Raw genomic sequence first — 25,261 nt, forward strand, 5'->3', positions numbered from 1 at the left:
TAAAACCCTCTTCCCTGGCCCCTCCACCCTCGCCTCCAAATATAAGTGCAGGGAGTTCATGGACTTCTTTGTCAGTAAGACCAACCATTTGGCTGCCTCTGCCGCAGACCCCCTTCCCTTGCCCACCAAGCTAAATTTCCCCAAGATTCTCCATTGTCCTATCCCTGAACCCAGATCCTTCTCTAGCTTCTCACCAAACTCCATTCATGCCCCTTCTGAGCTCATTGAGACCCACCTGCTGCTCTCTCAAACCTAAACTGCTGAACAACTGCAGCTATTTTTCACTATCCTTGGGGGCCCCCCCCCCCCCCCATTCCTCATCTACTGCTGTCCCTCGCCGACACCATCTGAAGACATGACATCTGGTTCCACATGTATGCTGATGACACCCAGCTCGATCGCTCCACTGCTGTTAGTTTGCTTATCTGACATCCAGTATTGGATGAGCAGAAATTCCCCCCGGTTACATATTGGGAAGACTGAAGCTATTGTCTTTGGCCCCCACCACAAACTCTGTTCCCTAGTCACCGACTCCATCCCCCTCCCTGGCCACTGACCCCATATCCTCTCGATCACCAAGATCGCCTACTTCCAGCATAATATCGTCTGCCTCTATCGCTGCCTCAGTCCATCATCTGCTGAAACCCTCATCCATGCTTTTGTCACCTCCAGACTGGACTAATCCAATACTTTCCTGGATGGCCTGCTATCCTTTATAAATTTGAACTCATCCAAAACTCTGCTGGCCAGATAATGACCTACACCAAGTCTTACTTGCCCATCACACCTGTGCTCGCTGACCTACATTAGCTCCCAGTCCACCAACGCTTAAAATTTAAAATTCTCACCATCGCATTCAAATTTCTTCATAGTCTCGCCCATCCCTATCTCTGTAACCTCCTCCAGCCCTACAACTCTCTAAGAATTCTGCGTTCCTCTAACTCTGGCCTCTTATCCCCCCCCCCCCCCCCCCCCCCAACTCCATGAGTCCCACCATTGACGGTCATGCCTTCAGCCGCTGAGGCCCGAAGCTCTGGAATTTCTTCCCTAAACCCCTCTGCCTCTCCACCCCTCTCCTGTAAACCATCCTTAAAACCTACCTTTTTGACCAAGCTTTTAGTCACCCCTCCTAATATCTCCTTTGGCTTGGTGTTAATTTAGTCCGATTATGCTTCTGTGCAGCACTTATATTTTCCTATGTTAAAGGTGCTATATAAATATATACGGTGGTGTATTGCACCTTAACAACAGTGTATGTACGTCCATCCTTTATGACTGTAGTTTAGTCTATTTTGTATTTTTCCTGCATAGAAAACACCGTACCATGTTTTCTTGTTTGTCTATGCCAAAATGTAGAGAAATACCTTTGCCTGATTCCATTACCAGTGACCCTGAATATTTCAGTGCACACCAAATTGAAGAGATTGGATTCGATTTTGCATCTGTTATTCATAGTACTTAGAGAACTGCAATTCATGAAAAGCCTTTTGAAGGTAACTTCCTTATGACTTCAAAGCTTATGAGATGGCCGTTGTTCTACAGTTGAGTCCAGATTGAATTTGCTGCTTTTATAATAATTCAATTACTAATATTTTCTTGCGTTTTGTAACTCCTCTGTGCTGATTTGCTGAGATACAACAGACATGTTTAGAAATGGTACATTGTGTACACTACTGTGCAAACATTCATTTCCTCAGCCTTCAGTTTATAATTTAAAAACTGCATGCTCCGTGATCTAATTGCAACATGCTGAAATATTTTTTTTAAAGAGTAACCCTCTGTCCCAGACCTAACTGATGTGCTCTACCTCCAGATTGGATCATTCAGATTGGTAACTTCTGAATGTCCGAATTCAAGGTTCAGATTTTGTATTCTGTTTCGGGAGCGATTGTGATTTAAAAAAAAAAAAAAAAATCATGTTTACACAAATTGCTTTTAAAAAGCCTTTACGATGGCTAGCTTGGAAGGTGACTGATCATCTGGGCTACGCTGGGTAAAACGAGAATGAAAAATGCCTCCTTCTATTTGGGGACATAGACTGATTTATTAAGATGGTCACCAGTTCTCCCTCACACACAGCCAATTGTACGTGGTGGCGGCAGATAGGTTGTACAACTTTGAGCAGCTAAGTTTCTCGCGCAAATTAGAATTTGTCAAGTGGTTAAGTTTTAGACTCCTTTGTCTGCAAATACTTGTTGCCAGTGGCACAGGTAAGAATAGGACTGCAGAAGTCAATCTATACTCAAATTTTAGTGTGGCATTGAATGGCATTAAAACTGAAGTACAGAAGAGATTTGGTTAACTTACTGATAATATATAGGCGTTAATACAAAAACAAAGTTCTGCGGATGCTGGAAATCTGAAATAAAAACAGAAAATGCTGGAAATACTCAGCCGGTCAGGCAGCATTTGTGGAGAAAGAAACGGTTCTGACGAAAGGTCATCGACCAGAAACGTTAACTGTTTCTCTCTCCACAGATGCTGCCTGACCTGCTGAGTATTTCCAGCATTTTGTGTTTTTATTTCAGGTTTTATATATAGGTGTTGATGGAAAATGTATTTATACAGTACCATATGAGAAATGTAGTCAAAAGATTCAGCCAAATATAATTGATCTCTTTTTGCCTATAATGTTCTCTCGAGTATCTCGTGTGGGCAGGCATTTAAGCACAAAACCTGTTCAAACAAAATGAAAATGTCACCGGTCATAAGGCCGGCTTCAAGCTTATAGGGACCTTAGAAATTATACTTGAAAAGTTACGACACTTGTCTTCATGAAATGTCAGTCGTGAGAAGACCAGCAAAGAGAAACCTTCAACACTAATGGCGAGGTCCCTAGAATGCAGTATCAACAACAACAACTTGCATTTATATTGCGCCTTTAATGTAGTAAACGTCCCAAGGCACTTCACAGGAGCGTTATCAAACAAAATCAGTTACTACAGTAACTCTCTCCTTACTTCCTTAGTTAGACAATATTTGCTTCAGACACAAACTAATTTTACAGCTGATAAAACTGAGGTCGTCTTAAGTTACAGTAAAATGCAGAATTGTGGTGTTTTGGTTATTTACTTGGGGCGCTCTACATTCATGAGAGTTAAACATCTATAGTAATGTACTGAACATGCTCTAGAGACTATTTTTAAGTTTGGACCTACCCCACCGGGAATTATTATCTACCCATCTGATTTTTTGGCAGTAGTTTCTATTGCAATACTGCCCAACATGTTTTCTTTAAGCATATTTATTGGAATGCAGCAAGACCAGTTTAAACCAGGGTGTCCTGACTGCATTAAGTTAAACACATATTTTGACAGCTTACTTTTGACATTATGCAGCTGTACTATTCATAGACATTTTGACAAAGCCATTGCAATTAAGAAATTAATTCTCTGTTAAAGTAAGAATCATCCTCCCTGGTTATGTAGATGCGCCACCTGGAGCTGCAGAACTGGAATATGTATGTTAAATTCACCTTCAAGCAAATTGGGACAGAGACAACTGGGCTTTCCTTTTTTAAAAACAAAAAATTCTGGTGTACTTCAAATCTGCAACAGAGCCACCTAAATATCCCTCCACCCTTTGTTCTGCATTCGCCTCCAAATGATTGCAGCAAGGTCTGAAGAGGGCCTGGGAATGAGACTTAGGCCATCAAATAGCAGAACAAGAATGGAGAGAGGTATGGAAATATACCCTGATGATTAGCACCTCCTGAAAATGTATGAAGTGTGTGGCATCTGGTGGATGCTTCTCAAATTCCACCCCTCCCTGGAGCAATCAAAAAGGCACTCTGCAACACATGTTCTCGTCATGTCCCCACATTCACCCATGAGAATATGACCAAACTCTAAATTGCTGCACGCCAAGGCCCATGTCTGAGTTACCCTCTGGAGTATGATCCCAATTCTGCTAAACTAAAGGTACATTTAGCTGCATGAACATTCATTCTTCCCGTGATGAAGGGCAACACTCCCGACAACAAATGCGAGTGAAGCATATACCAGTCAGAATGGGAGAAGTATGGATTCTGCCCTGAGCTCTGAAGCCCCTTTACTGGAAGCCTAAACGCTCCAGGCATCTCAGACTGCTCTTTTTCTTTGTTTCCGCGTCTCTCTTCTCCCCCCCCCCCCCCCCCCCCCCCCCACCCCAAAAGGAGGGCAGGATCGGGCCACCTTGATATGCACTAGCAAGGGTTTTCTTCTGTTCAAGCCACTGATGCACCCCATAAGGTAACAAGCCAATATGGCAGTGCCCCTCTCTGTGCTAATTATATTCCTGTATCTGCTTGACGTAGCAAAACATCAGGGACACAGTCAAACTGTTCTGACCCAAAAGCAAGTGCTTTCCAACATTTGGGTCATTGAAATTGTTGAACAATGCTTTCTGTAAGCTGTATAACAACTGCATAAAATATGTATGTATTTTCTCTGAATTAAACAGTTGAAAATTGTTTGGTAGCATAGGTGCTCCTCCATGAGTAGATGCAACCTACAACAACAATGTGCATTTATATTGCACATTTAGCGTAAACGTCCCAAGGCACTTCACACGTGTAATCGGTCAAAAATGGACACCTAGCCAAAAGAGGAGATATTAGGAGAGGTGACTGGAAACTTGGTCAGAGGTGGGTTTTAAGGAGGAGAGGGATGTGGATAGGCGGAGGGGTTTAGGGAGGGATTTCCAGAGTGTGGTCTAGCCAACTGAAGCTATAGCTGCTAGTGGTATGTGTTGGTGCTAATTCTCAGTTTCCCATAATTTCAGTGATGTCTTTACTGTAATTGTATTGCAGGACGTACATGAAGTAAAAGAAAGAACGTATAATTTGTAATGCCTTTTATGACCTCTATGTCCCAGAGTGCTTCACAACGAATGAAGTACTTTTGAAGTGTGTCACTTGTAATGTAGGGAAATGCAGCAGCCAGTCTGTGCACAGCAACGTCCCACAGACCGCAATGAGATAAATAACCAGGTAACCTGTTTTAATAGTGATTGAGGGATAAATGTTGGTCAGTGTACCAGCAGTTCTCCCCTGCTGTGAAATAGTGAAATGGGATCCTTTTATATACACCTGAGGGCAGACTGGGCCTCGATTTAACATTGCATCCGAAAGATGGCACTACAGCGTAGCATTCCCTCTACTGCACTGAAATGTCAGCCTAGATTATGTGCTCAAGTCTCTGGAGTTCGGCTTGAACCCGCAACCTGCTGACTCAGGCGAAAGTGTTCTCAACAGAGCTAAGCTAACATGAGTAAACTTAGGATCAGTACTAGAAGTATAAGAGAGGATGGGTTTAGAAGAAGTATTTTAATTGCAAAGGGTTATTAGAATAAGGAAAGGATTGCTACAAATGCCTATTAAAATCAAGTTACTAACCTAATTTAATAAGGGTTTAGATAATTACTTGAAGAAAAATATTAAAGGACCAGGCAACAACAGCACAAAGCAATTAAAGTAGCTAGCTCAGATGTGGAGATGGCATTGGCAGGGGCACGACGGGGTGAAATGCCTCTTTCTGTGCTGAAATATCCAAGATGATGTGAATCATTATGGTAATGAAACACCCTAAATTATAATTGGGCCATAAAATCAGTAATCTGAGCCTGCTCCGCCATTCAATAAGATCATTGCTGATCTTGGGCTCAAAGCCACTTCCCTGCCTGCTCCCCATAACCCTTCACTCCCTTATCTTGCAAAAATCTGTCTATCTCCACCTTTAAATGTATTTAATGACCCAGCCTCCACAGCTCTCTGCGGTAGAGAATTCCACAGATTTACGACCCTCTGAGAGGAGAAATTCCTCCTTAGTTCAGCTCTAAAAGGGCGACCCTTTATTCGGAAACTATGCCCCTGAGTTCTAGATTTCCCCACGAGGGGAAACATCCTCTCTGCATCTACCTTGTTGAGCCCCCTCAGTATTTTATGTTTCAATAAGATCGCCTCTCATTCTTCTAAATTTCAATGAGTATAGGCCCAACCTGCTCAATCTTTCCTCATACGCCAACCCCCTCATCTCTGGAATTAACCTAGTGAATCATCTCTGAACTGCCTCCAGTGCAAGTATATCCTTCCTTAAGGTGTGGTCTCACCAATACCTGTACAGTTGTAGCAGGACTTCCCTGCTTTTATACTCCAACCCCCTTGCAATAAAGGCCAACATTCCATTTGCCTTTTTGATTACTTGCTGTACCTGAATGCTAACTTTTTGTGTTTCATGCACAAGGACCCGCAGGTCCCTCTGAACTGTAGCATTTTGTAATCTCTCTCCATTTAAATAATTTGCTTTTTTATTTTTCCTGCCAAAGTGGATAACCTCGCACTTTCCCACATTATACTCCATCTGCCAAATGTTTGCCCACTCACTTAGCCTGTCTGTATCCCTTTGCAGATTCTTTGAGTCCTCTGCGCAACTTGCTTTCCCACCCATCTTTGTATCATCTGCAAACTTGGCTACATTACACTCAGTCCCTTCATCCAAGTCATTAATGTAGATTGTAACTAGTTGAGGCCCCAGCAGCGATCCCTGTGGCACCCCACTAGTTACCGTTTGCCAACCGGAAAATGACCCATTTATCCCGACTCTCTGCTTTCTGTTAGCATGGATAGAGAATTGGCTAACTAATATTACCCCCAACTCCGTGAGCTCTTATCTTATGCAGTAACCTTTTATGTGGCACCTTATTGAATGCCTTCTGGAAATCCAAATACACCACATCCACTGGCTCACCTTTGTTCACCCTGCTTGTTACATCCTCAAAGAACTCCAGCAAATTTGTTAAACATGATTTCCCTTTCATAAAACCATGCTGACTCTGCTTGACTGCATTATGATTTTCCAAATGCCCTGATACTGCATCCTTAATGAAGGACTCCAGCATTTTCCCAACGACAGATGTTAGGCTAACTGGTCTATAAGGAAACCCTGCTTTCTGTCTCCCTCCTTTCTTAAATAGGGGTGTGACATTTACGGTTTTCCAATCCGCTGGGACCTCTCCAGAGTCCAGGGAATGTTGGTATATTGCAACCAATGCATCCACTATCTCTGCAGCCACTTCTTTTAAAACCCTGGGATGCAGGCCATCTGGTCCAGGGGACTTGTTGTCTTTTAGTCCCATTATTTTACCAAGTTCTTTTTCCTCAGTGAAAGTGATTGTCTTTAGTTCCCCCCCTCCCTGTGGCCCCTTGATTATCCATTATTGGGATGTTGTTAGTGTCTTCTACCGTGAAGACAGATGCAAAATATTTGTTCAGAGTCTCTGCCATTTCCCCGTTCCCCATTATTAATTCCCCAGTCTCATCCTCTAAGGGACCAACGTTTACTTTAGCTAATCTCTTTTTATATACCTGTAGAAGCGCTTACTATCTGTTTTAATATTTCTTGCCAGTTTACTCTTTTTTTACTGGTTTAAAACATTTTCCCAATCTTCTGATCTCCCACCAATCTTGGCGACATTGTATGCCTTCGTTTTCAATTTGATACCATCCTTTACTTCCTTAGTTAACCACGGATGGTGCTCCCTTCTCTTAAAATCTTTCTTTCTCACTGGAATATATTTTTGTTGAGAGTATTGGTCAGACTGATGTCCTGAATTGACCAGCTAAAAGGATCACCTAAAGAAACTAATGCTATAATACAGTAAAGTCATCTAGTCTTTAGAAAAGAGAAGACTGAGGGGAGAACCTGATCGAGGTCTTTAAGATTATGAAAGGGTTTGATAGGGTAGACCTAGAGAAGATGTCTCCACTTGTGGGGGAGACTAAAACTAGGGGCCATAAATATAAGATAGTCACTAATAAATCCAATAGGGAATTCAGGAGAAACTTTATCTAAAGAGTGGTTAGAATGTGGAATTTGCTACCACAAGGAGTAGTTGAGGTGACTAGCATAGATGCATTTAATAGGAAGTTAGAAATACATAAGGGAGAAAGGAATAGAAGGATATGTTGATGAGGTTAGATGAAGTAGGATGGGAAGAGGCTCGTGTGGAGCATAAACACCGGCACGGACCTGTTGGTCTCAATGGTCTGTTTCCGTGCTGTATACTGTGTATGTATGTAACATGCTATTTTAACAAAAGACAACCCTCCAACAGTATAGCACTCCCTTAGTACTGACTGATGTCAGCCTAGATTATGTGCTCCAGTCTCTAGAGAGTGGGGCTTGAACTCACAACTTTCTGACTCCGAGGCATGAGTGCTGCCAAGAAGAAAGTAACTGGCTTCTCCACCAAGAAAGCACCTTAACTCAATTGGACCGTTTTATTTCCTAGTGAGGGCCCTGTGTATCTGCTCTTGCTGTAATACAGCTGTTACCATGTTTAAACAAAGCCTTCGTTCAGTTGTGTTTAGTGGTAATTATTACAACCTATAAATCATTGATGGTCACAAAACTTTGCTCTTCCCCCTTCGAAAACATGTGACTGGTTTATGAGCCATGTATGAAAAAGGATAATTTTTGCTATATTATGTACAATATTAAAACTGTGCTGACATGTTGGTCTGCAGGCCATCAGTGCTTGCTTATAAAGTGTTCTAATGCTCCCTGACAATTATTGCTGTTGGTGCAGTGAACCATTTCAATTAATTCCTCTTGCATTGTATCTAAGATACAATTAGCTTATATATTTTAAAACCAGCAGGAAACCTTTGTGCTAATTATATTCCTTTGCTTTCACAATGCTTTTATCCCCATCAAAACAATGGCCTGGATTTTAATGGACCTATGACCGCATCAGCTTGACAGATCATCTGCATGCGCAAGAAGTGGACATTCACTGGCGCAGAGGCTACTGCCCAGCGAATACCCACGAAACCCTTACGCCAGGTAAAAACAGGTGTAGGGCCTCTTTTCTATTCATTTATGGGATGTGGGCGTCGCTGACGAGGCCAGCATTTATTGCCCATCCCTAATTGCCTCTTACCAGCATAAGGGTGAAAATAAATATTTTAAAAAATCGTTTAAATATTTAAAAATCTTTAAAATTGGTTTAGGTTATTTTTGGCACCTTTAAAAATGTTTAATTAAATTGTTTTAATTTTAAACATGCAGTTAATTTTTAATTAGCTTGTGTGAGTGTTTTTTAATGTCATTCCTTTATATGCTTATGGGGATTCCGTATGTAAACGGAATCCCCATAAGCAGAATGGGAATCCCCTTTTTGATTGGTTGGGCCGGCCCACGTGATCCCAGGGACGCTAGCGAACTGCATGCGCCCCATGGATACGTGGGCCTTTACGAAGCTGTACGCCTGCAGGCCCAGGACTGCAAGAGTCCGAAAGTAGAGGCACCAGGTAGGTGCGTACTTTTCTTGCGGATCGGAGGAGTTCGCCCGTGGGATGCTTCCGACCACAATTTCGGGTCCTTTGTGCCTATATAATGTGGTCAATTTTTATTGGTGCGAATTATTTTCTAGTTTTAGATAATTGGCTTGGGAGCTGAAATGAGTTGCTCCTAAACCGGTGCTTGCAAATTTGTGGCGAGTGGTTTTATTAACCAGTTTTGTGCCAAGCATATTGGCTGTTTATTAAATAATGAATGAAGAATTGTCCATATGTTTAATGCTTTTGAGGCCTATTTTGTACTGTAGCTTTCTGCCTGTCTGTGGATACAGTATTGAAATATACTGTCTGCTTCCCAAGTTCCATATAAAATTCTGGATGTCTAGTTTGATTCGTCACTAATGTATGTGATGACGATAGGAAGTCAGTGGCCTTTGTGGAGTGCCAACAGGAAACTTGTGTTTCAAAATAGTTGCCAGCTTGCATACTGTGCACTGCTTTGTAACTGGCCATTTTTTTCTATGTGGCAGTGGTCTGAAGACCCACATTTTTCTAGAAAAGTACTTTATAATATGAAGTTGCTTCTAAATCAACTTTGGGAGTAGAAGAATTAAAATATATGAAGGAGTATTAATATTGGTGGTTCTGTTGCATGCGCCTTAATAACCCATTCAGCAGCAAGCTTTCTTCCAGCATGAGGCTGGTGAGCCCTTTCCTCTATGGATTATTCATTAACTACATTTCATAATAACCTATAATATGTTTTTTACATTTGCAGTTTTCCTTTTTTGTGGACTTTGGGAAATAACCCACCCCCCTCACAAATATTCAAATGATGATGTACTTTAAGTACATTTGATTATATATTATACTTGCAACTCTGAGACTAGAACATTGTGCCTTATTAGCCGTCAAATGATTGCAGTGTGCCTGTGAGGAAAATTTGCAGTACATCAGCTGTCCGTTTTATTTTTTAGCTTTCAGAAAAGATTTGGCCCCGTTTCTCTGTAAACATTGCAATCGGAGAATGAGATTTCTGATTCTGGGCTGCAGATGTTGTTTGGGGGGGGTTTGAATGGTTTGCTTCCATGTGGATGAAAACCAACACAATAGGAGAAAATTGACAGTAAGATTTTTTTTCCTGAGGGCACTAACTAACTCGCAATATCAAAGAGATAGTCTAGAAATTCGGTGGGCCGCGCCACCAATTAGCGCCTAAAGAGGGCACTCAGTGGCTTTAGCGCCACTGGCCACGCCTCCCCGCGATATTTAGCTGGGCGCTAATGGCGGCGTTAGCCTGTAGCACTGTGTCGCCACCGATTACGTCATCGGTGTGCGCAGCGCGCCCCGATCGCGATATTTGGTCGCGCTCGCCTCTAACGCCAGTTGCAAATCGTGCCCGGTTCACGGGGCCTACCTGTGGCGCAAATTAAGGTGGAGGTGCGGGGTGGCCATTTTTATTGGTGGCCGCCTGCCAGCACCTCCGTCCCCGGCCTCCTGATTTTCCTCCCCCCCGGGCAGTGCCGGCTGTGTCCCGAGAGCCCGGCACTTCTCCTCGGTGCCGGGCTCTTTTGCCGGCACTTGCGATCGGTCATCGCGCTGGTACAGGCCACTCCCCCTTAAGAAGAGGAGGAAGGCCACGCTGCGGCACGTTGCGCTGCGATATTCAGCTTCAGCGCCCCAAGAGGGACGCGGGGCGCCTCGAGCAGCGCCCCGCGTCCCTCTTGGGGCGCTCAAACTGAATTTCCGGCGGGCGCAACGGCTCCGTTCGCAGCGGTAATTCCGGCGCCCAGGCGAGCTTGGCGTCCCGTTTGGGGGCTCCACCGAATTTCTAGGCCTATATACTTTTTTAATGAAAATAATTTAAGGATGAAAATCTACTGATTTCTTTTTTAGAAATTACTTCTGTCGTATACTGAACTTCATCTATTCTCCATAGTCACAAGCTTAAAGCACAGTTTTACTCTGCTGTAGCTCGGCAGGATATAAACCTGCAGGTCACAGAGCATATTTTGCACTCTTGTTGATATGTGACATATTACTGTAAAGCTGTCCCTTAGGATTGCTGTATGATCAGGTCAATGGGCTATTGCTGTCATAGGCATAATCGGTCAAATCTGTCTTCTGTTCAGAGTTGAAAACTTGGAGCCGATGCGCCAGCTTTCTTGTAATTTTGTTTTGGTTAATTCAAAGTGTGCTACAAATAGGTGTAGTTGAACGTCACAAATTTTTGAATTCAAATTGTTTTGTCTAAGATTAATACTTTCATTGGAAAAAAAAATGTCTTCAGCTGTGCCTGCTTTATTTTGCAACATGATTTACTATGTCTTGAGATTGTTTTTTATAAAAGTGACCAGTCACTGAAATCAAATGGGAGTGATACTTTCTTTAGAAATATCCTTCAAGACTGCCGATCATTTGAGTGTACCTGCGGTTGTCTCAATAACCTTTTTTGGTTAGCATTCAGGCTGCTAAAAACCGTGTGCTGTGCTAAGTTCAGCACGATTGTGTGACTTGAAGAGTAGGGGTTGGAAGGAAAGAGCGGGAAGAACTGTATCTACTGACCATGGAAACTGACAGAACTAGGACTACTTCCTCCTTCGTGCTGAAGGAAGCAGGGCCGTCTTTTATAGAGAAATACAATCACTCGTGTATTCCTTGGCAGGCATGCATATTGCACATTACGGTTTGTTGCATAAAGCATGAGAGTAAAGACCCAGGAGTCATGTGTGAAATCAGACTTTTTTTGACTAAAATAAATCGGGTTTGATTTAAAAAATGTTGTGAACTGTTACAGCAGATTTTAAATATTATAACACTACAGTAACACATTTGAGTGCCTTCCTCTTATCTAGGTAGCCTGGGTTTGAGATGCAGAGCTGGTTCATGTTGAACAGTGTTGGTCGGTTCCGTTTTTGGACTGCAAACTTGATTCCTTAGAATAAGACTACCCCACTTAAGTTAAAACAGAGCAGTTAGCTTACTTTGGTACAAAATAATCCAAACATTCTGTTTTGAGACTCTGGGCTAACTGGTACTTATAACTATTAGCCACCATCTAAAAATGTTTGCAGTTTTGGCTGCTATTTATACTAGGATTTTTAAAAAATTAAAGTTGAATATTTTTCATTTTTTTCTTTTTGCAGTTGCAGAGTTTTTTTCATATTCAATTGTATTCCTTTGAGTTCATCTGTCTTTAGTGTTTTTTATTTTCTGTATTTGGCTCCCAAATTTAAAGCATTTTGGTTATATTCTTGCATGTGAAAACATGTTTCATTGGGAAAAGCCATTCTATTCTGTGCTGTTTTTAAAATTTATTTATGCGGACTCTACTTTGCAAAGTGATTTTAAAAATAGTGCAGCAGTAGGAAACAGTTCTTCAATGAATATTTTTCATGCAGGGATTTAAACTGCTGTAAGATTCAAGATGGTCCTTGGCCTCGTAGTCTAGTGAATTGTAACAGATTGTGCTACAGAATAGTTGAAAATCTGGCAGTTGGAGTTTAATGTGGGAAAATACGAGGTTATCCACTTTGGTAGGAAAAATAAAAAAGCAAATTATTATTTTAATAGGGAGAGATTACAAAATGCTGAGGTACAGAGGGATCTGGGGGTACTTGTACATGAATCACAAAAAATTTAGTGTGCAGCAAGTAATTAGGAAGGCAAATGGAGTGTTGGCCTTTACTGCAAAGAGAATGGAGTATAAAAGTAGGGAAGTCCTGTTACAGGGCATTGGTGAGACCACACCTGGAGTACTGCGTACACTATTGGTCTCCTTATTTAAGGAAGGATATACTTGCATTGGAGGCAGTTCAGGTTGAGCAGGTCGGGCCTATACTCATTGGAGTTTAGAATGAGAGCAGATCTTCTTGAAACATAAGATTCTGAAGGTGGTTGACAGGGTAGATGCAGAGAGGATGTTTCCCCTCGTGGGGGAATCTAGAACTAGGGGGAATAACTTGGGCAAAATTTGTGTTTTTGCAGGGGCTTAGATTTAATTGCATCGAGCATCCTCATCACTAGTGAAAAAACATTGTTCAAAAGTTTATTTATAATCTCTTTTTGGCAGCAAGAGCTTCAGTGTGTATGATGGTGTGTTCAAATAATTTGGAGAGCGTAGGCATTAATGTACATTGCAGCTCTCTTCATTCTCCTTGATGGGGCTGGTACCATGTTTGTGATCCAACACTTGTTCCATTTCAGGTTTTTTGGCTGAAAGAAACCCATCTACTGCTGCAAAGTTTTTCACTATTGTGCAGCAGTTGCTTGCAATATAACAAGTCCTCACAAATAGTTTCTGTCCATGTGTAATCCACAAAGCCCCTGTTGAGATTTGCGTATCTCTGGATTGAGTGCAAACCAATATGGTGGATATATTGTGTTTAATCGGAGTTTAGGACAGAATATAACACACCAGTAATACAGCAAAAACATATGACCGTGACCAGTTGGTACCGGACCCGATTGGACAGACGGCTGGCTTACGTGAACAACTCTTCTTTGTTCTCCTCCTTGTCTCGCGTGTCTCTCTCTCTGAACTACCCAAAAGTGTTAGACTCGGGTCCGCAAGTGTCCACTCTCTGGAGAGTGTTAGACCACCAACTCGCTCTTGGGCGCACTCTGCTCCCCTGTCTGAGCTAAGAGTTCTTTAGCTCTTTTTATTTTTTTAGGTGTGGGCCTGAGGTAGAATAATGGACAAGACCATTTAACCTATAGAGGTTCCCCTTAAAACAAGGTGCCCAATGGCATGTCGAGTTCTTTGTCTAAACTTACAGGCGAAGACCCTCCCTCACATGTTTTCTGTACTTGACCAATCATAGCTTTACAGCATCTTGAGACTGTCTTCCCTTATCTCATCCGGCCCTATCTTTCTAAAGCAATAGTCTCTTATCTCAAATGTCTTGTTCCCCCTGGTGCAGCCAGTGCATGTACCAGGCACAGCTTTAGGCCATTAAATCGAAGGCCCAAGCTAGAGCTGTTTACTCAACCAGCCACTATCCAAACTATCTCCCCTTAATCTAACAGACTATTCCATCCTGAGATGGTACCTTAACTCCTAAATTCCTTCAATTCGATGTCCTTTATACTAATTAACTTTTAATTATCTTCGTAAGCAGTTCTGTTAAACAAACTCCAGATTCTACCGTAGCATTATAATATGGTTATTAGTAATAATGGAAGAAACATAGGTTGGGCCTTTCATTGGCCAAATTAAAGACACAACAGAGTCAAAATCCTAACTTACAAACAACAGACAGCTATCCTGTTGTTGGCTGACAAGGCTATACTTTGGGCCCTATGTGGGATGTTATACATCATCTAATCTAACTAATTAAAAACACTGTCTCAAATTCTAATGCAAGTTTCTCCAGGAAACCGATACTTAGTCCCAGTAAAACATAACTTTTATATACATTAACCCCTTACTTGTCTTGAGCAGAGACATACAATCATTTAAACACAGTATTATTCGCGTAGCCATATACATTTTTAGGCACCCCGAGTTTCTAACACCCCTCAGCTGGGCATAGCTTCCAATGTCCATGAATTCAACAAATTGGATTACAGAAACTTTATAACCATACAGGCATGCTGTTGGAAGATACTGAATGCCTGTCTATATTATTTAATCTTGCAATAAGTAGTATTGTCAGATAAAGAGACTACCTTTAGCATTGCTGCTGTCACCTTGTATGCCATCACACATACAAGTTAAGCCAGCTGCTATAAACAAACTCCTTGGCAAAGGTGTGTGACTTCATGAACCGAGCCCCACAGTGACTCAGTAACAAAAGCCTTCAGGGCCACCTTCAAACCAGTGGCAGCACCTTTTTGAAGGTTTTTTTTTGACAGGTGGAAGCACTTAAATAGTCCAGTCCTCTGGGTGTTTTTGAGTTAATTTCTGCTAAAGTTTGTGGAATTTAATTCCCTCATTGGATGGGGTTGGCAGGCAGATATTTCATTGCGGCCTTCGAATGATGTTGGTGCAGGTAAACCTGTACTACTGGTAACTGGCCGTACTGTCAACCTGTTCTGTTCTGCAAGTGGCAGGTCTTTCCCAACAGACCAGTTCTATCCGTAACTGTCCCTTGTCCTAAACGTATATGTTTTCAGAAACTATGTGCGACTCTTACTGTTGCTAACCTGAGACTGAAGTTTGTCAGACTCGGTCAAATTTCCTGCCAAAATGACACCCTCCAGTGCTAACTGATATTTATTGGTAAATAAGCAGGTGTGTAAAATAATAATTGCCAAGAAATATGTAGTGTGACAATTACTGTGGAAGTGGAGATTTTCCTGAAGACGACGATGACGACGACTTGCATTTATATAGCGCCTTTCATAACCACCGGACGTCTCAAAGCACTTTACAGCCAATGAAGTACTTTTGAAGTGTAGTCACTGTTGCAATGTGGGAAACGCAGCAGCCAATTTGTATACAGCAAGGTCCCACAAACAGCAAATTGGTAATGACCAGATAATCTGTTTTTGTAATGTTAGTTGAGATATAAATATTGGCCAGGACACCAGGGATAAATCCCCTGCTGTTCAAAATAGTGCCATGGGATCTTTTAAGTCCATCGGACACAGCAGACGTCTCATCCGAAAGACGGCACCTCTGACAGTGCAGCACTCCCTCAGCACTGCACTGGAGTGTCAGCCTAGCTTTGTGCTCAAGTCCCTGGAGTGGGACTTGAACCCACAAGCTTCTGACTCCGAGGCGAGTGTGCTACCCACTGAGCCACAGCTGACACGAAATAATGCAACAGACATGTGTATGCGGCTCGAGACCCAAATGTCCCAGTTCTGCTGCCGCTGCTGCTTGATCATGGTCTGATATGGGCAAGGGCAGAGTTGGAATGGTTCACAGTAGATTAGCCATGGTTGTCCTGGTGATTGCCTAATGCGCCTGTGGTTCTCATACCGAGTTGGGAGATTTTGTATTGGACCTGACCTTGATTTCCCTACCCAATTCTGCTTTCTGGATCAAAACTTCAAAGCCTTGGTTAAGGTGTGTATGCAGCTTCAAGTGTTGTAAATAAATCAGTTTGTTGTTACTTTGATGAAGGTCTTGCATGCATACAACATTTACAAGTTGTTCTAATGTAGCCAGTCTATAACGTTGGCTGCTGGATATTCAATTGGTTTGGACTAGCTGTCATCAGTTTATAAAATACTACACATGTTGAGATTTGACACACTCGGTTACCTCCGATAACAATTATAAATGTCTTTTCAAAAGCTCCAATTCTAAACTTGCCATCTCGTACTCTCTGCACCTTTACAGCGATTCCCTTTTTTCTAAATTCTAATGCGCTGTGTAACATTTGGTTAATATTTTATGTTTGGAATCAACTATTAAATTGCAGAATTTGTCCGTGTAATATAATTTTTCTCTACCTCCATGAGAACATTTAAATTTACAACGAATTGCATTTTGAGGATAGTTGAGACCAGATGGTAATTACAGTGGTTAGTTTACTGACCACAAGCCATGATGGGTTTGTTTTTAATTCCAGATGTTTGCCAATTTATAGTCTTAATTCACTGACTTAGCTCTTTCTCTGGCTAGTTGCAGCATAGATTTGGCATTTAAAAAAAAAATCTGCTCGTCAAAGCAGCAAAACTTAATTTGATTGCAAACCTGGAATTTTTGATTTTACTTGACAATGAGTGTTTGCTGTCTGTGGCACACTGGAACGATGATGGGACCATTTGTGCGAATTGACATAATTCAAGTTTGATATGACTAGTAGTTTAAATCCTTAATGTTTTAATGCAGTCTAATTGTAGTTCCATTTATACGGCACTGTAATGTAATTACCAGCATGAACCAGGCATGTACACTCATCACCAGTTCTGTTCCATACTGGTATTTTGGTAGGAAAAACTTGAGACACTTCTGGTAAGGAATTGGTGTCCTGTCAGTTACAGCTTTGTGCAGTATGAATGGTGCTTGCATCATTTAGTTGCTGTAAATTAAGTAAATGTTATATTATAAAATGTCTTAAGTGACAGATAAAATATTGATTTGCCCCAAAGACAGTATAGAAATAGCAGGAGCAGGCGAGGTAATTTAAAAGTATCATAGAAGAAGCATGTCAGACGAGGCATATGAGCTCATTAATACTGTTTTTTTCCTACAGCTCATTGGAACCAGTATATTAAATAAGTGTAGCAATAACACTCTGTACAGGAAACTTTGTGATATCCGGCACTGACGGGACCAGCGTGTTGCCGATCTATCAAAACTGCCGGACATACAAAGTTAATGTTGAAGCATACGGAGGTTTTCATCTCCGTATCTGACAACAAACACTGTTGCTTAGCAACAGCTTCTAAAGAGTCGGCTGCAGCTGCAAGTGTCTCTAGCTGAAGCTGTTGCTGTAGCTACAGACCTTGCAGTGCCTGACTGGGGGAGAGAAAAAAGAACGAGAACTAAAAAAACTTGTAGAAAACGGCTCCTGATTTTTGCCGTTAGATCGAGTATTCTGGACATACAACCTCCGGATAAACCAAAGTTTCCTGTACTTGGCATTTTTCTTCAATTCTATATTCTTGGTTCCCTATAAATGCAACTTCAATTGTGGCCATTTGGCATTCTCCTCCTGTAAGCCAAAGATGAACAATTGTTTGCATCCAACAGATGCAAATTGTTGAGATCAAGGCTTTAACAGCTGCTGTTGCACGATCACTATAGTACTATATATAAAATTCATAAACTGCATATGCTATGCTAAAGTTAATTTCTTAATGTGTAGTTTATGCAAATGTATTGCAGAGGTGGGACAGCTTTTAAACTGCCCTTTTGGTGTTGGTGTATGGTCTTCTTGGGCCCTGAGCCATCACCAAAATGCAGGACAGAAGTGGAAATGCTCTTTGGTGTGTTGGTAGCAAGATACCTGGAAGAGGCTGTTTCACAGTGCTAACTATGTCCAGCAGCTGCTGTATAAAATGAGCCAGTGTGAAGCCCTGCCACAATAGTTTTAAAAGTATATTCCCATCAAGAATAATACCAAGAGCCAGATGTCATTTAGAAGCACTTGGTATGCACAGTTGAGTGTGCATGTACAGTATTGTGTTTTTCTTTAACTTAATAGCAGTGTTATCAGAGTGTGAAAATTATTTTCTGCTCACACTGCTGTGATAGTAAAGCCAACATAATATGTCTCCGTGCCGTGTGAATCTGAAATGTGTGAGCCCCATTGTAACTAAAAATTAACCCAGAAGCGCAGCTTCCATGACTAGTCTCCAATATCGCTAACCTACTGGGTTACATTAATGGCCTCCTAATGTGCTACACGTCTCTATGGATCTTTATATCCTGTCATTTATGCACACTGTAATGCCTCAGTCTCTGGTGTACACATTGAAATTGTGCTGTATATTTGTCATGCATCATTTCTGTGTAGTTGCTCAAACATTGAGAATCTGCATCGAGATATTTAAAATAACTGAATTTATTTTTGCCTCATTTACCTGGATACTTTAGAGAATTCTGCCTTTCCCTAAGGATGTTCAGCATCCACTGGGTAAAGGAAGAGTCTTGAAGGCATTTAATACTTGCTAAGTGTTATGTTTGCTTGCATAACAGTCACGGCACTCCAAATGTAATTCACTGTAGAGCGTTTTGAGATGTTTTGACTTGATAATGTGCATCATAAATGCAAGTGTTTTTAATGACCTACTGGGGCTATAACTCATTCAGGGTTCTTACAGTCTATGAATGTATATACCCATATACTGCTAGAGGGGTTGGGGGTTAGCCTGTTTTTCTGAGTAGCAGTAAAACTTAGCTGTTTTAATCCATTCCTCAAATTTTCACTTATTTCATCTTTCTCTCTCTGTACAGAAAATGCCAGAAGGGTCGGAGGACTGTAGGCACTGGCAGGCCCATTGACATCCATCCCCTGTAACTGTTCCAGTATATCCATCCAATCCTGACAATGGCGCAGGGCAGCCAGCAGATTGATATTCAGGTGCTGCATGACCTCCGGCAGCGCTTCCCTGAGATCCCAGAAGGAGTGGTGTCTCAGTGCATGCTGCAGGTACTGTGTGAAAATAGGACCCATCAGTTGCTAAATACCTTTTGCATTTTGGAACAGCAGCAAAATAGAAGTTTGATGTAGTTGTTTGTCTTTGTGCTGCTTTAAATAATTGCATAGATGCTAACTCAATACCACAATAAAATTAAGTAGAAGTTTTTACTATCCAAAGAGGGTTATTGTGACTGATTACAAAGGACCTCCAGTTATGGGCTTGACAATTCTTTTACTGTAGCTCGAACCAAAATCGTAACAAAAAAACCTTACAATGTGCAGACAAAGTTGCTTTGAATTATTTGTCGCCTAACAATGTGTGACTGACATTGTAACCTGACACATGGGTGTATGTTTTCATACAGATTAGAATTTACAGTGAAAAGAACAAAATACTTTGTGGGATAATTTTTAACTAGTATGGAAGTTTATATAATTAAAAATATAAACTAAAATTATAGAAAAGAAACTGCAAAATAGATGAATAAATAGTTCAATAAAAATAGAAATAAAGACAGGACACGTGAACTCTGGGAGCGTTTAAAGGGATATTTTGAGGTGCAAAGTAAACCCCAGAGATGAGTTTTGCGAAGCACAATACTGTAATGTTCTTGCAGCATCATAAAAGAGTAGTTAAAGAGGAAGTTAAAAATAGCAATATTTAAGGAGAATTTTTAAAGAAATAGTTAGAGGATAACTTGCTACATAATTTCTGTAATATGCCCAATATCAAGGAAGATTTTAAAGCCAATTTTGTAAAGATACTAATGTTATGAAGACTTAAGACTAACATCACCTGGGCCAGATGAGTACAGATCCTAGGTTACTTGAAGGTGCCCAGGGAGGAAATTTGTTGGTTATTGACTATCACCATGGAGGAATCACTGGACACAAGTGTGGTTCTGCAGGAATGAAAGCAGGTGTCCATGTTGCCTATATTAAAAAGGGTAGCAAATATGACCCAGGCACTACAGGTCCATCAGCTTAACATCGATGATGGGCAAAGCAATGGAATATATTTAAAGGAGTAGGCTGGTGGAGTAAATACATGGCAGTAAAATAATGAAACGGCCCCATGGATTTAACAGGGGAAGATACCTGGCACACTAATTTGACTTCTTTTAAGGATGTTACAGGTAAAGAAGATAGTGGTACTCCCTATGGTATAGATTTAGATTTTGAAAACATTCCACACAAAGGACTTTTAATTAATGTAATGCCACAGGAATTCAAAATAGAATATGGGAGCAGTTTAAAAAAAAAAAAAGTATAAGAAACTGTTCTCATGAGGTATAATGTTCATTGGGTTGGGGGGGGGTGGGGGGAAGAGGAATGTTTGGTGGAGTCACACGGAGCTTGATGCTTGGAAGCCTATTTCTGATCTACATAATTGACCAGGATACTCAAACTAATTTTAAGCTTGTCACATTTTCTCAATACATAAAAGAAGAGCAGTGGAGACTAAGGATGCAGCTAAAGATTTGCAAAAGCATTTAAATTGGTAATGTGATTGGACATACAAATGACATTAAATTAACAGCATTAAACTTGAGTGTTGCACATAAGTCAAAAATGTGGGTCATAAGTATACATTGAATGGAATTAAATTAGCAAACGGATACTTAAAAAGGGACTTGGAGGAATAATCGCTGTTACTTTTATTGCCCAGTGTCAAAGGATTTTAAAAAATTTAAAAAAAGATTGCTAGGATATATAGCAAGATTAGTAGAATGTAAGTCTCTGGAAGCTGCGCCAAAGCTTTAAAATGCACTGGCAAGACCAACCTTTATGTCCCGTTTTTGTCACAATGTTCCAGCAAAGATACGCATGCATTAGGGAGGGCAACAAGACTTGTCTCAATTGTAAGAGGGATGAGTTATTATAAATATAAGTTGAATAAACTTTATTTTACAGTCTGGTGTGAAGACAATTAAATGGTTTATGAAATATTAAATAGTGCAGATAAGATAACCCACATTATTGTTTCAAAGTAGGAGCAGAGTACATAAATGGAAAAACAGTTTTTTTTATATATTGGGAGCTTTAAAGGTTTTGGGATAATCTGCCAGGCAGGGTAGCAGCGGCGATTGAGTTGGAGTTCAAAATACAGTTGGATACTGTGACGGAACCAGAGAAAAAGCTTCAATGGAATCCAATAGGCTTTTCTGATCTCAGACTTATGCTCTTAGTAATACAGGAAACTTTGTGCTATCCGGCACCGACGGGACCGAGCTGTTGCCGTTCCCTCAAAACTGCCGGACACACCAGCGTTAATGTTGAAGCATAGGGAGCTTTTCATCTCCGTATCTGACAACAAACACTGTTGCTTAGCAACAGCTTCTAAACAGTTGGCCTGTACCTTGGAAGCGTCTCTGTAGCTTAGCAACAGCTTCAGAGAGACTTTGCAGAGCCTGACTGTTGGGGGGAAAAAAAAGCCACGAGAAGAAAAAAAACCTAACAAAATGGCTCCTGATTTTTGCCGGTGGCTCGAGCTTGCCGGACATTTAGCCTCCGGATAACACACAGTTTCCTGTATGTACCCCACAGAATGCTGAACATATTGGAATAAGCTTTGTACCTTACACTTGTAGGACAAAATCTGTGATAAAGTGACAATGGCCTTAAAAAAAAAAAAAACAACAAAAAAAAAACAAATGTACATAAAACCACAATATGATAGAAGTAATTGTGTAAACACCTCACTTTTTTGGTTTGTACAGATATGTAATTTGAGGACAACGGGCTGAATCTTAACTCAAAAACTCTGTCGGGTCAGAGGTTAAAATTCAAAAAATCTGAAACCGGAGCCCAACTTGCCTCAATCCTGCCCACTTCCAGTTTTCACAGGAGGCGGGTTGGTCATTTGAATATTACAATGAAGCCGCGCTCCTTCATTTCAACAGTCATTCAATTTTTAACTCCTGTCGGCCGGGTCTCCCAGGCAGGTGAAAGGAGGCGAGAAGAGCTGAATACGCTGTTAAAACCCCAGTTGCGCCTAATCCCTTTGGGTCTAACTCTTAGTGGGGAATTTAACAGCGAACTTGCTGCGGAAGAGCCATGGGGTAAGTGTCTTTTATAGTACTGCTTGTGGGCCAGGAGGAGTAGTAGTGTTTCTTCCCGGCCCAACAAGCTAGTCAGTAACCCCCTCTCACCCCCATCCCCGGCGATGTGTATGCTCCACCCTCCCACCCCCCACACTAGACCCACCTGCTCTCCTCGGCTGCAACCTTGTGCTGTAGGCTTCTCCGCCCAACAGGCCTCCAGCCTGTCAATGGGAAACTGACATTTAGCTTTTTTTAAAAACCCGTTCTTACGGGTTTCCCGGCCTCAAAACAGCCCCCCACCCCCGGCACGGAACACGTCACCGGGCTAAAATCCAGACCAATGTTTCTATTAAAAGACACTGATGCTGGACAAAGCATTTTTGCTGACAGCATTGTTGAATTTGAAGAAAATGGTTTAATTTAATAACAACTGACTACACGAGAAAAGATTGTATGGGAGGACAGTGTATGATTGCAGAACTGCATTCTGTGCAGTGAGAAAGCAATAGTAATCACCTGGAATTTGTGGTCAGCAGCAATGTGAAGGCGTTTGCTGCTGGCCCCGAAGTAGACTCCGCACAAGGATCTCGCAATCTGTGTCAAGAAGTTCGAGTTTTCCGACATTCAATTCAAGAACTGTAGTGGGGATCCCCTTGTGTGAACTGCTGTGACATCAACAGGCTGTCTAAGCAGCCTATCAAAATGCAGAAAACCAAGAAATGAGAAAGCTCTTAAAATTCCCACTTTTTAAAATAGTTAGAGCGAAAGAAAGATTGGGGCTCTCGCATGGGGAAAAGACAAACCTAAAATAAAGGAGGAACTTAATTTTTTTTGGGAAAAGTTTCTTAATTTTAATTTTTTATTAAAATGGACAAATTTCACACTGCACAAAATTAAAATTAGTTTTCCAGGCCCTTAATATTTGTTTAGCAGTCAATACGCTGTTAAAACTCCAGTTACACCGAATCCCTTTGGGTCTAACTTTTAGTGGAGAATTTAACAGCGTACTTACTGAGGAAGAGCCAAATTTGTCGTCCATTTCAATGATCTATGAGATTTCACTGATTGCCTGCTCTGTCGGGCGGGGGGGGGGGGGGGCGGTGCCTGTTTCTGAGTCGTCATTGACAGACCGCAGCATCGGGATTTCCGCATGCACCAAATCCTGAAGTTGCAGTCAGTTTCAAAGGCAGATGACAGCGAAGGCGGCCAGTTCGCCGTCATCCTGACTGCAAATTCCGGGCCATTAACTGCAGGCATAATCCTGCAGATGTGTTCAATTAGCTATTTATGCAGATCTCTTTCTCAGATTTTGTAATTCTTCAGAGATGTTTCTGATGAAGTATAATTTTGTGTATCAAAACTGTAAATGTTGAAAACCCAAATATAATAAGTTTGAAAGTTGATCATATTGATTTATTGTGAATGCTTCCAGTACCAGGATATTTCACACAATATATTACAGGATCAATGTAGGATATTGCACCAGTGACCATATGTTATGGAAGTTCATTTTGACTGGTCTTTCACAGTAGAAGAACCTACATCTCTATCTGGTGCATGGTTTATTCTGCCCTCGTGTGGGGGCAAGGGGGAATGTTGTACAGGTAAAGAACTTTGGTATTGGGAGTGAGAAGTTTGTTTTCCATTTTTTGCATCTCGTATTAGCACTAAATATTTCAGATTTGTACAGCATGGATCAGATGCAGTTTTAAAATTCCCCAATGAATAACCTTAACTCCAACCTTAAATAAACACACTTAATACTGCATCAGTGTGACATTTTCTAATTCCACCCCCTAATGTCCTCTGACCAAGGCATCCAGTTTCATACTGAATGGTGTGCAATTTGTGCAGTGGAATCATGCAAACTAGGATTTGAATGAAAACTGCCCATACTTGTTATCTTGGAATAAACTTCTCCCTTCTGTGGTGATTGTGATGATCTGTCAGTCTGGAATGATTGGACTCTAGGTAAGAGGTAAAAAGTCTGTTGTAACCTTCTGGACTTTTCAGTTTGATTGAATCACCCATGTCTACCTCTAACAACTACAGTAACACCAACTTTCACATCCTGAAATACTAAATAGTGCCACTGATACTCTACGGAGAAAAAATGCAAAGCATGAAGAACATAAATTTTGATTTGTGGAAAACCAACTATCTTTTATTAAATGGTAACACTTCAGAAAATGATTTGTAATTGGTTTATAGCCCATAATATCAGCTTGCATATTTTTGAAAGCAACATTATGTTTTTGCACCTGTGTTTTGCTGGCCAACATAGAAAGAACTTTACATTGTTTAATACAGTTATGGTTCAAGAGTTATAATAGATGCTCTTTCTTCTAACTTGAGTTTTTGTAAGTTAAACATGCTGTTGAGAGGATATTGAACTGGCGCTGGTGGTACATTCCCATTCCTTCGCAGAAATGATGCTTCCCAATGGTGCAGTGAAGAAATGCACCTCATGGTAAGGTACTTGAGCAATACAGGTTTGATTCCTGGTCTCTCTTAATTTAGCTGATCTAGGTCAGGGGGTTTTTCTCCTCTCTAGGTGGACAAAAGATGAGAAAAATTTGCAGGGTTCCTACACCTGATGGCTATCCAGTGACCCCATGCTGGAAAGTGTGCGGCTAAGATGGAACTTAACTGCGATACCACCAGGTTGAATAGCCTACCAGCATTCACTATTTGCATCAAACATGAAGAATGGAGTTCAGAATGAGGTACTGGGGCTAGCCAGCATTCGAGGAACTGTGCCCCAGCCTTAGTCACAGCCGTAAGAGAAGAAAAGTTTAAAACGTACATAAGGTGTATGAATAACGCCGTTAATGTCTATTTGAGTGAAAGTGCATTTTGGAATATTCCCCGCATTCTGTGGGTATTATTAAACTGGG

The 25,261-nt window shown here is 41.2% G+C and overlaps 1 protein-coding gene across 9 annotated transcripts in view; it reads left to right on the top strand.

The window, feature by feature from the left end:
- The window catches only part of tab3 (TGF-beta activated kinase 1 (MAP3K7) binding protein 3), a 149,956-nt gene that overhangs the window by 57,147 nt on the left and 67,548 nt on the right, over window positions 1-25,261 (top strand). For 7 of the 9 annotated variants that reach the window (XM_086006542.1, XM_086006541.1, XM_086006540.1 and 4 more), the window contains one exon: window positions 19,134-19,329. The exons of 1 other annotated variant lie outside the window; for it this stretch is intronic. In XM_086006542.1, the coding sequence (XP_085862668.1) occupies window positions 19,228-19,329 (102 nt within the window). In that variant the 5' untranslated portion in view covers window positions 19,134-19,227. Of the gene's footprint in view, window positions 1-19,133; window positions 19,330-23,995; window positions 25,144-25,261 lie in introns of those variants that run through there. One more of the 9 variants, XM_086006548.1, reaches the window with a different exon arrangement.

Source organism: Somniosus microcephalus, chromosome 14, assembly GCF_052327205.1.
Source record: "Somniosus microcephalus isolate GS21.2 chromosome 14, FLI_Smic_1.0, whole genome shotgun sequence".
NCBI classification, from domain to species: domain Eukaryota; kingdom Metazoa; phylum Chordata; class Chondrichthyes; order Squaliformes; family Somniosidae; genus Somniosus; species Somniosus microcephalus.